Here is a 12,838-nt window from a genome sequence, read left to right on the forward strand (position 1 = left end):
GGGTTTTTGGAGCTAAAGGAGAGTAAGGAGTAGGAAACAGCAGCAAGACAGAGTAACACAGATACAAAGAAGTAGAAAGAGAAAGGGAAAGGAAAGGGAGGTGGGGTATATGTTGATGTGCCTTAAGATGGATTCCACTTCATATGTGCAGAGGCCTCAGCATGCTGGCATCTCACACTGTGACAGGACCCAGGACACAGAGCTGGCTCAGCAGTGCCACTGTTTGACTTTTCACATGGCTGTTTGTTGTAATCAAAAAGAAAAAAGTAAGATGTGGGGGGTTGTTCCTGGAGCCTGGGACTGGAGTATGGGAACACGGCTTGTCTAGAGGCCTGGACCTTGGGGAGAAACTAGTGAGAGCAGGGGGTCCCGCTGGAGCCAGGGGGCCTGGGTTCTGGGATTGGGTCTGGGCCGGCCTGCTTTGTAATGTGAACCCCTGGGGGATTAGAAGCTGTAATAGGAGGGGAGAGGTCGCTGCAAGGTCACTAGGCATGCTCACTCTCTGCATTCCTCCACCTTAGTACACTGCAATTAAGAAATTACACTGGAGGGCCCCGGTGAGGGGAAAAGGAAGAGGAGGAGGGCAGAAAGGAGAGAGGGAAAGAGAGACAGCAGAGGCCAAGATTAATGACCAGTCTCATTGGTTGAAAGCTGTGCCATTTTCTAATACTCCCTTTCCATGTCAGTTCATTTGAAATGCACATGTTTGTCAGAGCAGGTCTCTTAAAACCTCACTACTGGGGTCATAAAATAAATAAATCATTGGGGGTGCCGGGGTATGATGGGTGCCCTCACCTCCATATAACCTGGAGCAGCTCCTGTTAAAAGGCCCAGCAGATGTTTTTGACACTGTAAGCTGCTAATCTCCAGTCTTGTAAGCTGCAGTCATTCCGTTAAGTAGATCTGAGACCCCCCCTCCCCTCCTTTATTAACAAGAGTGGTAAAACCATCTGAAGACAATAAGTGAGGACAGGCTGGGCCCCTCTCTCTCTCTCTCTTTCTCTCTCCATCTCTGCATGCCTGCCTCTCTGGCTGGCTGTGCACTTCTGTTATGGCACAGCAGTCCTGCTCAATGGCTGGCCATAATTAAGTACCAAATATACCATATTGTGTGGCTGTGTAATCAAATCAAGAGAGGATAATATTCCTCTGTATTAAGCTATTAATGTAATTGGTCATGAAGCATAAAGTATGTTACGTAATTAAATAGTCTCAAAATTATATAGCTCTATATTAAGAATTAGCCAACCTGAGCAAATGTTGTCTCTGTGTGGCTGTTTTAGGGAACATTGCTTCCTGATTCTCCTTTTTTTTTTTCTCCTGCTGCCATTAGCAAAGACAGGAGGGGATGAGAGAAAACGAGAGAGAGACAGAGAGAAACACAGGAGGAGAGAGAGAGAGAGCGGTAGCAAGGACTGGAGGGGTGAAATGATCTCTGTCGGCAGAATTGCCGCTGTGACCCTTTGGAAAATCCAGTCTCCATTTACATATAAAGGGTTCTTTTAATCAAGGTAAGTGTTATTATATTGTGCCTCATTGGGCAAGGGAGTTTAGGTGTTAAATAAAATCTCTTCTGCCCTGCCGCCTTTGGGATGTGATATGTCTTGATTTTTCAAATGTCAGCACTGTGGCACTAGCGGGAGGCGGAATGGCCAGCTTAATCAGACTGCCGCCATTAACTGTATCTGGATTGTGTGTGTGTGTGTGTGTGTGTGTGTGTGTGAGAGAGAGGGAGAGAATGAGAGACAGTGACACGGAGAGACTGTATCTGTATGTGTGAAACAGTTTCCCCTCCTTTTAGATGCAGCCATGCTTGTGTCTACAACCTTATAAATTTATCTCAGTGTCTCCCTGCTCTTGTCTGTGAGGCTCAGGTCAGGCTAGTCACCGGCCCCCGCCCCCCCCTTAAATCGTCTCCCTCCAGTAAAAAATAATCAAAAGACCCCCCCTCTCCCAACACACACACACACACAGACCCCTCTTCCACAAACACGCACACACAAACTCATTCCTCCCTTTACACGGCTCAAACCAAACCCCCAGTGAAGGATCGGCCATGTCACCCATGGCCCGTATATCTCGCTCAGGACCGTAATGTACTGCGGTGTTCCCGTCTTTGCATATAAGATAATTTGGGCATCAATCCTTCCCCAGACAGATTTATGTCACTCGGAGGACAGTTTCACTTCTCCTTCTTTATCGCTTCACTGGAGCCTGCTTAATTTCTCCCCGTCAGCCCCTTCCCCAGGAGATGTTATTTTTTCCCTAAATGTCCAACATTTGCATTGGCTGTCCAGGACGGGGAGAGCGATGGCGCTGTTGTGATAAATAAATGTGTGCATGCCATGCCAGGTTGTTTCTTCCCCTCCTTCTTCTGTTGTTGTTCCTGTTGTCTGGCGCCACAAGTCCGGTCCTCTCTCTGTCCCAGGACGGTTCCCCCTTATTTTTTTCCCAAGTCTTCAATTCATCCCTGGCTACCGGCCCCCACCCGGACTTCTTACAGCACCTCGCTAAAACAGCCCTGCATGATCATAGCTCATAGTTGTTACTGCTGTGGGGGCTTGCTGCAAAATTATGGCCAGGGTAAGAAGGGGTAGTGGTGAAGTGAAAGGGAATTGTGGGTGGAAAAAGAAAATAAAACCCACAGCCCCCAAAGTGTAAAATACAAGGAAAAGAGCCCAGTACTTACTTCCCCCTTTTTCTTTGCGTTTTGCTTTACAAGATGGAGGTTACATGTAGTGCCATTGCCCATCCATGCCCATATTCATCCCCATTCCACTCATAGGCCCTGGAAAGAGGAGATAAACGCCAGAGAAAGGTCAGCAGGAGTTTGAATCACAGAGAGGTCAGAGGAGAACCACTTATAGAGAGGTTGGTTAGCGTTAGATGGGAAATGACGAGGGTGGGGGAAGAGGAAGATGTGAAGAAGTGGCATTCCTGTTTTTATTTCTGCATTGCATACCACAAATCCCCCCCTTTTTTTAAAAAAAAAAAAGATCACCTGTGAGAGATATTCCCAGATGTGTTAGATTAGAGAAAATAAACACAAAACACAAGCAAGACAGGCAGTACAGTCTGGGGAGTGGTAAGTTGGAGGAGTGTTATTGTGGGTTGTGTATTGTTAGCAGTAGGTTTTTGTGGCTGACCTAGGACCTGCTCAATGCCGAGGTCACTAAATCTCATGCGTCAGACAAGAGGATCAGTGTTGATAAGATCTACGATAATGGAAGGTGAGTCTGGTGTCCTGTAGAGCAGGCATGACCAAGGGAAGTGGGCGAGGCGCAGGGACGTCGTGGACGGACTTACCAGCTGGTCGGATCCCCATGTGTTGCTGACCGTCCAGCACGAAGCTGCCCATTGGCTGGCCCTCTGGACTGTATGCTGCTCCTTGGCTCACTGAAGGATCAAGAAGAAAACCTGATTGTAGTCAAAACGTGGACATGAAAAAGGGAGGGGGGGGGGAGAAGAAGAGAAAACACACCAGACAATCAGCAATTGTCCCAGCTCCAGCCCAAACATACTGTAAGACATTGTGCTCATGTTTGTGGACCGCAATGACTGACGTGTGGCATGCAAACACGCATACAGTAGGTCCTCATGCAGGCATGCATATATGCAAGCTCAACACACACACACACTCGCGCACACACATCCAGTGTCATTCAAAACCACACTCATAGGAGATACATTGTTCTCTGAACGATAGAAGAAAGCATGCAGTTTGACAGGATGAGAAGAATGTCTGCCACAGCAGGCAATTCACCCAGTCACTTCTCAAGTCAGTGGAACACAACATCAACACGTCTGGTCTTGAACATAAGCTACAATGCAAATCTACATAATAATCTAAAGACCTAGATAATCATTCAGCGGCTAAATCATTCAATATTATGATTCACCTGATTATCTGTCATTTAGAATATAAATTAGCTACCAATTTGCTCATTTGTACCTTGTTTTGTTTATTATCAGCCCTAATGAACTAATGCTCTTTGGTGACTGTAGACGACAGTGTATATTCCAGGGCTATAACAGTATTATCTTGGATAATCTGTAATTCGTAAAGATTAGGGGGAGCCATTAGTCATGCTATGTTTTTTGTAGAGATTGTTGATTGGCACATATTGGTTGCATCCTGTCAAATATTCTACACAAAAGCACAGCGACAGCAGAAAGAGTCGCCCACATTTGTGAGAGCGTCTCGATTTTTTAATCATGGCTCATGTTCGTTTGAACAATCTCCACCCTGGTGTGTAGGGACCTTTTTAAGACGGGGAGCTCGCTAATCAACAAAAACAGCTTTTCCCTCCCTGAGACAAATTACTTGGCTTCTTTTTGGTAATGCCACAGTCAATGAAGCTTAGGGGTGACTGAATCATTCCACGGGATCACGGAGTGGGCTGTTTACTACTCACTATGTGCTTTTTGTAATCTGATCACAACATGCATGTGAAATAAATGTGTTATAAATTAACAAAATATAGCTTTCCATAATCTTCTTTAAAAGAAATGGAAATCATTCCCTGTATGGGGGCATTAAATCAAAACATCTCATCTGATTTCATCAAGGGGTTATGTAAAACTCATTCTCCCTCCTTAGGCCAATTTCCAATTTTCAAGACTGAAAATACTCTAATTGATACTGCAAACTGAGAATTTGAGTGGCTATGTAGTGGTCATGAAATCTGAAATTTCAAGACCCACAATCCCCCACTCCTCCCTCTCTTAACCCTGGATTGGAAAAAAAATTAAAAACAAAACAGCTTAAAAAAAAGGAGATAACTCATAAATTGCTGCTAGCGTTTCTGGCACTCCTCTTGTGTCCAATTAGCAATTCACAGAGAGAGTGCTAATACACCTCTCTCTCCACTTAGACTGGGAAATCTCCAATTAGAGTCAATCAGTAAAAGGCCCGCACCACTGCTGAACACATCTCATTGAGAAAATGGAAAAGGGGGATGCAAGGAGGGAGAGTGGTAAGGAAGGAGGGTGGGCAAGATGTAGGGTACCCCTTAAAAAAAAAAAAACTGGGCTCGAGGCATGATGTGCAAGCCAGTAACAGATTTGGAAAGGGTATCTTCATGCGGAGGAGAGAAGCAGTGCTCTACTGTACGTTGGCTGGGGTGCTCTTTCTTTTCTTTTTTTACCTGCTCGATTTGACTGGTCAATCATAGGCTGTACTATTCTTCTCCTGGCGTTAATGAACCTGGGAGAGAGGAGAGAGAAAAAAAGAGAGAGGAGAGAAAAACAAACGTTAAATCACCCTGCATTCACACTGAGGAAGATTCATCACAAGCCACCACAAAGACAAAACAGTTTTGCATGACTTAATGGCGACATTAGCCACCGAGTCCTTGAGAGAGGAGCTCACAACAAAAACAGCAACAAACAAAAGGGCAATTGTGCGCGGACTTGGGAACCCAGAGAGGGATACTTTTAATGTTCCTTATGATCTATTCCCCCCTCTTTTAATAAAGCTTTTGATTACGTTCGGTTGCTATGGGCACCAGGGAGACATTCCTCAAGTATTAAGTGTAGCTTGGGCACAGAAGAACCGTCACTGTGGCACATCCCTCTCTTCCTCCGTCTTGTTCAGTCACTCTGCCTCCAGTTGCACACATCACACAGCAGCACCTCTCTCTACGTCGTGCACAGTGTCTCATCAATGGTTCCTCCCTCTGAACAATGTTATTTCTCTGCAGGGTTATCATCATCATCGCCCACTGGAATTTCAAAGTAAGCTCCAAGTTAGCAAAGTGCAGGATACAAATGGTTCCTTTCATTACTCCCCATCACTCCACCCCCACCTCCACCATTCCCCTCTGTGGGACCCCCACTCTGGCTGCATTGTAGGGGGTTCTGCTCCCCTTCCAGCTGTCTAGAAATGAGGACCAGGCATGGGCCACTCCGTGCTTTCACAAGGTATTGTTATGTCAGCGAGCCCATCAATTAGGCTGTCTGAAGTTTTATCACCACCACAGCAGCGAATAAGTGCAGCTCCACAAAGCCTCCCCAGCCGGCCTTGCTCCTGTGGCTTTTCCAGTGTGGAGCCAGAGGTCATTTGGAGGTGACTGCCAGCCAGGGGCAACCTTTTTAACTTGGAATGGGGATGCCATGGGCTGTGTCAAACACAAGCTGGCCACTCGGGTCAAGCTAGCTCTCCACCTTTCTCTCTCTCTCTCTCTCTTTCTGCCCTTCTCTCATTCACGTTCACGTACTAAAAATGTTGCGTGGACTTAGCGCTACAGGTACAACCATGTGGTTGATATTAAAGAGGGGTTTCAAATCACGTTGGAGCTGTCCAGGATGGAGTACTATACTTGTTTCAAAAAAGAAGAAGAGAGAGAGAGAGAGAGAGAGAGAAAAAAAAACGCCCCACTGCCCTCTCTGACGTACGAGCCACGGCACCATCAGTACGGCTAAAGAACTGGTCATTAGAAGGAAGGGAGAGCTGGAACCAATTTGGGCTCCTAATCCCCCATGAAGCCCTGATACCTGCCCTTACTTTCTCCAATGAACTTAAACGCCTGTAATCTGCCCGGCTCAAAGTGACATGGTTAAACGTACAAAATGCACGGTTGGGAAAAGAGAGACGTGGTGCTCATTTGCCAGGGGGCATCCAGAGTGCAGCTACGCAGGGGTGCCGCGGGCCCCTGAGAGAAAAAGATGAAACACATCCATATGAGAATAAGGGAGAACGAAAAAAAAAACGGAGGAAGGGGAGGGAAGGTGTGCGAGTAGGGGAGTTGGATGGGAAATTATATGACTGTACAGCGTGATTTGTGATTTAAGGGAGGAATGAGGATGAAGTTTTTCTAAGACTGCAAGTATTTTAATAGAACAAAAGGGACAGAGTATTCTTAGATACCTGTGCTGTCAGAAATGCCTGCGGTACTTTAAGAGTGAAAGACGCTTCCAGCATCAAAACCAGCTGAGCAAGTAAACAGTAAGAGATTCCAGGTATCACACTCCCTCTTTATGTTCAGAGTGCAAGGCCTGCCAAAATATATGTCCTGCTTTCTCCCTTTCTAGACACACAGAGGGGTTCAAAATCACAACCATGTGCATTCTTACCTATTCTGGGACATAACCATAAACACATAATGTTAGGAATGTTCTTCCCAGGTGCCAAATTTGCCCTTATGGTTTCCAGTGACTGCAAAGGAAATACTCAATGTACTGGGGAGTATAGTGAATCAAAGTGCCGTTTTCAGATTTCTTTTTTTCTTCTAAATGTGCTGTTGAAAAAAAAAACCCTGTTCTTCCTCCTGTGTTTTTCTTGCTTCTTACAGGAAACATGTAACATAAAGTATATAGATAAATATTTAGCTACTGGAGTGTATACTCTCATTCAAATGCTAATTTATCTTTAGTATGAAAGCAGTGTAGACAAACATTTGGATATTTAAATATTTTCCCTACAAGGTGCTTCTGAGATGGACATGATTCTTGTCAACATTCCCTGTTGGCTAAAAAACACCTTATTACACACATGCACTCACACAAAGGCTCTGTTTTTGTACACTAAACAAGTTGCCACAGTAACCAGGAGGCGATGCAGTGCACTGGAGAGAGAGAGAGAGTGTGTGTGTGTGTGTGTTTGTGTGTGTGTGTGTGGGGGGGTGACCAAGGGCCCCTCTTGTGGTGGCCTTAGAGCACCTTTTATCAGTCTGAGTAAAGCCAATTGAGATTATCAGAGCCGGGCCTGATAACACTGTTTTCCCTCGACCCGTGAGCTGCTAATGGTGTGTGCTTAGAACAACACAACCAGGAATCCTCTGGAGATGAAGCCCAGTCAACGTGGATGGACAGCTGGATGGATGGATCTGAGGACCCGAGGCCCTGAGAGAGACACAGAGGTTGACCACAGGGACTCAGAATTCCCAAGCACTCGCTAAAACATACATGCGCCGCTGTAAATCTACACATCGACACCGTGGACATGACCACAACCGCAGACAGTGTGTCCGTAGGCTAACCAGAACACAGGAGGCTCACAGGGGACACTAGCTAAAAAACCTCCAACCCGAAGCCCGTGTTTTATTATCTACATCTGGTGGTCTTGCTTATTATGGCCTGCCTCTGCTGAATGTTAGAGCACAGAAACAACTCGCACACATGCACACGCAGCACACAGAGTGCCTCTCAGCATGGGAACTCCATGCTGTCTTCAAACAAATAATTAAAGGCAAGGTTAGGGGGTCGTGTAGAGGTCATTCCTTGGGATACGGCTCAGAATATGTGTATTACCCTGGCAGAACGGGGTCTGGTGGGGGCAGTGATCCACTGCTATTTAATGTGGGCGACTGTTTCTTCCAGCCAATAAGTCTGCATAAAAAAAAACTGCACTTGCGGTGCTAAGCATGCTTTGGAGTGTGCATGTGAACATTTATGCACGTGTCAGTCAATATGTGTGTATGTACATGTCAGCGCATTCTTCACAAGCTACTGCCAATTGGCCTACAGTAGCCCCTCGCCGCTGACATGTCTGTTGAACTGGCGTGAGCGACACGTGCGTACAAACACGTGTCATGCGCAGACAGACACAATATGGATCTCCGCTCAAGGACTGAGAAGAATCCGGTTCCATGATTATACGGAGCGGTGCGTTTGGTGGGTGCGCGAGTGTTGAGGCTGTGCGTGTCACAGAGCAAAATAACAGGCAGATATGAATGATGGAGCCAGAGCAGCAGGAGTCCACTTGACACAGGGTCTCCACTAGGCTGGATCAACACGGCATCCCTGGTTACTAATATCTGCTCACACATGGGGGGGCTTCAGAGAGTTCCTGCTTAGGTGTTAAATACCCTGGCTAGCATACAATGTTATGCTATACCCTGTGTGAGTGTGGGGGGACTCGGGCTAAAGAGATGTTTGAGACAGAGGAGAAACTTACATAATCCTAAAACATAACATGTGCCTCTGTTTTATGAAGCAGAGTGCTTCAACTTTTTGACTTTTTTTGAAACCTCCCTTTAATGCAACAAACTAACTACATCCTCATTATGATTACAGATTACAGAAATCCCCTTAGATTCTTGACAATCAGTATGAAGCTCTAGTGAAAGTTTGAAGATAAAATCACAGCAAACCACTGCACTGACTCAGTGCTTCTATTTATTCTGTTTTTTTTTCTTGCTTCCTCATCTCGATCTGTCATAAAGGACTTGTTTCTGGTTAACTGACTTGCAGCCACACCTGGTAACTCGCTCCTGTTGTCAGCATTCCTTCCCTGAGAAATTGTCATGCCAAACCACCCTACCCTGGAGCACAGCCAAGAGAGTGAGCGAGAGAGAGAGAGAGAGGAGGGAGAGACAGAGAGAGAGAGGCAGACAGAGCTCGCTGCTTGGCTAGCCAATTGCCGTGGAGATCGGAGGGAACACAGCCAATCAGGAGTGGGGTCACTCGTTTGACGAGTTTGTGATGAAAGAAAGAAACTGAGCCGGAGCCAGACAACAGAGAGAAACAGAGAAATATTAAACACGTCTTCTCCGTGAAGCGAACGCTGGACTGCTCCGAATGTAGCCCTCTAGAGAGGCGCGCGGCTTTGATATCGTGACACAGAAAATCGTTGGCAGTTTATTGCCTTCATGGCTGACCTGCACTTGCCCATTTCAATAGCTCATATGCCAGGGACGAGGGAGGTAAGTTTCCGTTTGTCAGTCAAATTCCTGGGCCCCTGTCTGTCTTTACAGGAAGATTAGATGCAACACAATCTGAACAAGAACGTGCTGAACTCAATCCCCAATCGCTGCTTGCAAAAATGACTGTCCTCTGGTTCCTATTAAAGCTCATTGCTTCCATACTTCCGCTTCAGACAGAAATAAAGATTCCAAACCCCCAGCGATTGAGTCACAACTCACTGGTATCAAAGGAGGAAGGCTTTAGTTTGATCCCCCCCCCTTCCCCACCACCAAAAAGGAAAGACGGGCAGAGGGGAGTAAAAACACTCAATGTACTTTGACCAGGAAGTGCATGCAAATTAACCCCATGAAGAGGGTGTGTTTAGTATAAGCAAACACTAATTATAGTCCGGTCAGACAGTGGGTCAGTCTGGGACTACTGAACCTCCAACACTGATCTACTGTAGTGTCAACAACACTGATTGAATCAGCTCACATGGTCCTAACAGGCCCCCTGTAACAGTTTATACATAGCTTGCCACCAGACTGAACCTACAGTATCTGTGGATTTATCATAAACTATCACAAAGGAGCTTTTCACGGGCTCCACTCTTCCAGGATGACGATAAAGGACAAAGAGATAGGGCAGGAACAAGGAAGCTTCCTCAAGCTCATCCTATCAGAGGCAGAGTTTCCCTTTTTCTATCCCTCCTTCCCTCCTTTAAGTTAAAACAGGAGTCAAGAGACATAAGCCGGGCGAACATTACCTCACTCCTGTGTTTGATTTAGTGCAGATGTGAAGCGGAGCGAGGCAGGATCGTTTTTTAGGAACGTCAGAGAGGGCCCACGTTTAGGGCAGCCACTGTGTTTACATAGTTTTACCTCTGTCTCTCTCTCTCTCTCTCTCTCTCTCCCTCGTTCCCTCTTTCTCTCATCCACCGTGCCTCCATACCCCCCTCCACACGCTTTTGTCTCCCTCTCAAAGGGGGACTGTTTCACCTCTCCTCCATGGACTTTCACTGACCTGTTTTTCTTTCCCTTTTTATTACTCCACTCATTGCCCTTTTGTGGCATCGCCCCCCCCGACCCCCTCCTCAGCCCTATATGAGTAACATTTGCATTGCTCTGTCAGTCTAGCTGCAGAAGTCATTCCTCTCTGAAAACCCGGGGAGTACGAGTCATTAAGACTCGAGTGGAAAATCAGACAAAGAATTATATATTTGTGTTGCAAACTGACACGATTTAACGAGCAGCTAATTAAAATAAATCAATAGCACTGCGGCATGCTCGCTCGCTGTCTGTCTCTCTTCCCTCCATCTGATTTTCTGTCAGCACCAAAGAGGTGGAATACTGCAGTGTAGAGCGCAATGCTATTCTAGTGATGTTTTTACCCCTTAAAAAATCCGGCTTCCACTACTGGCCATGCATTATCATGAATAAGTGAGAACTCAATGGCAATTACAGTACAGTTGGAAGGATAAAAAATGTAGCAATAATCTCTTCAATAACTCTCTGAACTGCAACAGCAAGACAAACAACAAAAGAAACAAACATAGACATCTCTCCCTCTATTTACCCTCCCATCTAACACCTTCTCCCCTCTTCCCCCTGTCCAGTCAGGGCATGTCACCCCTGGGCCTTGCAGTCCAGCAGCCTGACCCCTACATGGCGGGCTGTGCGGCCCCAGCTGCTGACTGTCCGTCAAACACCTCCAGAGCAGCGTTGGGCCAGGAAGACCACGCTTGTTGCCCCTTTGATCCGGCAAGCAGCAGCTGCTGCTCCACACAGCAGCACTTTGTTCCTCTGTCTCCTCACCACACTCTGTCCTACGGCACAAAAACACTGACTCCAGTGCAGAAAGTGGAGGGAGAGAAAAAGGAGTATAGGAAAAAATGTAGAGGGAGGTGGGCAGGGAGGAGGGGGTAGGGTGTGGTGGGGGGGCATTAAGAGAAAAAAAAAAAACTCACCCGTTTTCTCCTCCCTACAACATCAACAAGCTCTGACAACGGCAGTGGGGGTTTTTCTTGGCCCCGACACAGCTTTCAGGCATCTCCTCCTTAACGCTTCACCCTCCCTTCTCTTTTAAGAGATATGATAGTTATTGTTCAAATCAGCCAGGGTGAATGGAATGGACCGAGGCCAAGCCTGCCCCAGGCGTCAACACACCTGTATGAAAGAGACCTTATTGTAGCAACCCAGCATGGCTAACCTGCCCCAGCTCTACCAGTTTTCTGATGTTCGGAGGGAGGGTGGAATCATCTCCTCTTTCCCTTTCTCCCAGACAGTCCCCTAATATTTCCCTTCATTAACCTTCCCTCCCTCGGAGACTGGCACCTCTGCCCTTGGAAAGTTTTTTACTAACACTGTTATTTTTTGAATATCACCACTAGACACGGGGATTAAGGAAAGAGTTGATCCACATCTCCCTTGTTAGTGAGGCCCCCTCTTCTCTTACTCCAGCACCCTCCCCTCCCTTAAGATAACACCTTATTAATGTGCATAGGTGCACAAAAGGTATTCTCTGCTTGCCCAGGAGCTGAGGGACCAACAGCTGTGCTCTCTGCTGTTCCAGGAGCGTCTGAAAACATCCAGCACATGTCAATATTAGCCGCCGTCAAAGGTTCCAGTACATAGCGCGTGACAGAGGTCGTCAGCGCTGGAAGGTAACGCTCATTCCTCATAAGCCAGCGTCTCACCTTTTGGGTGGGTGAGGGCTTCCTGCTTTCATGCAGGGCCAGCAAGAAATAGAACATTGACATACTGGCAGGCTGCTGCGTGCACGCACACACACACACACACACACACACACACACACACACACGCTCAAATACTCAAACAACACAGAGGAGAGAGAGGGAGAATAGAATAAAAACAAGAATGAATCCAGCACTATCATTACGACAGCCTACCCCTCCGCCCTCCTGAGAGGAGTGGCTGTGCTCACAAAATCACCCAATTTAACCGCTGATGAGCGCCACCCCTGTTGCCCAGATTTCCCCCCTTTTTTTTCCCACAATGCCTGGCCTGTTGGGCTCCTTTCTGTGTCTCTGCGGGGAGGGCAGGTATAATCTCCGTTACCATCCACGTCTCACTCCAATCATACAAATGTGTGACTTTTTTAGCCTCTCTGTCTCTCTCCCGCACCATCTTTCCATTTCTATTTCTTTCACCCTCTCTTTTTTTCCCCGATTCTCTCTCTCTCGCTCTATCGTCTT

General features: G+C 46.7%; 1 protein-coding gene across 6 annotated transcripts in view; it reads right to left on the minus strand.

Annotated features, from left to right (window-relative positions):
* meis2a (Meis homeobox 2a) overlaps positions 1-12,838 on the minus strand; it is a 79,809-nt gene that overhangs the window by 1,045 nt on the left and 65,926 nt on the right. For 3 of the 6 annotated variants that reach the window (XM_085766608.1, XM_085766607.1, XM_085766609.1), the window contains exons 10-12: positions 5,148-5,206; positions 3,307-3,417; positions 2,690-2,788 (exon numbers count right to left, since the gene is read on the minus strand). In XM_085766608.1, coding sequence (XP_085622734.1) covers positions 2,730-2,788; positions 3,307-3,417; positions 5,148-5,206 — 229 coding nt within the window. In that variant the 3' untranslated portion in view covers positions 2,690-2,729. The remainder of the gene's footprint in view (positions 1-2,689; positions 2,789-3,306; positions 3,418-5,147; positions 5,207-12,838) is intronic. The other 3 variants (XM_085766610.1, XM_085766611.1, XM_085766612.1) reach the window with 1 other exon arrangement.

Source organism: Trachurus japonicus, chromosome 22 (assembly GCF_045865225.1).
Source record: "Trachurus japonicus isolate A0001 chromosome 22, Traja_1.0".
Taxonomy (NCBI): Eukaryota; Metazoa; Chordata; class Actinopteri; order Carangiformes; family Carangidae; genus Trachurus; species Trachurus japonicus.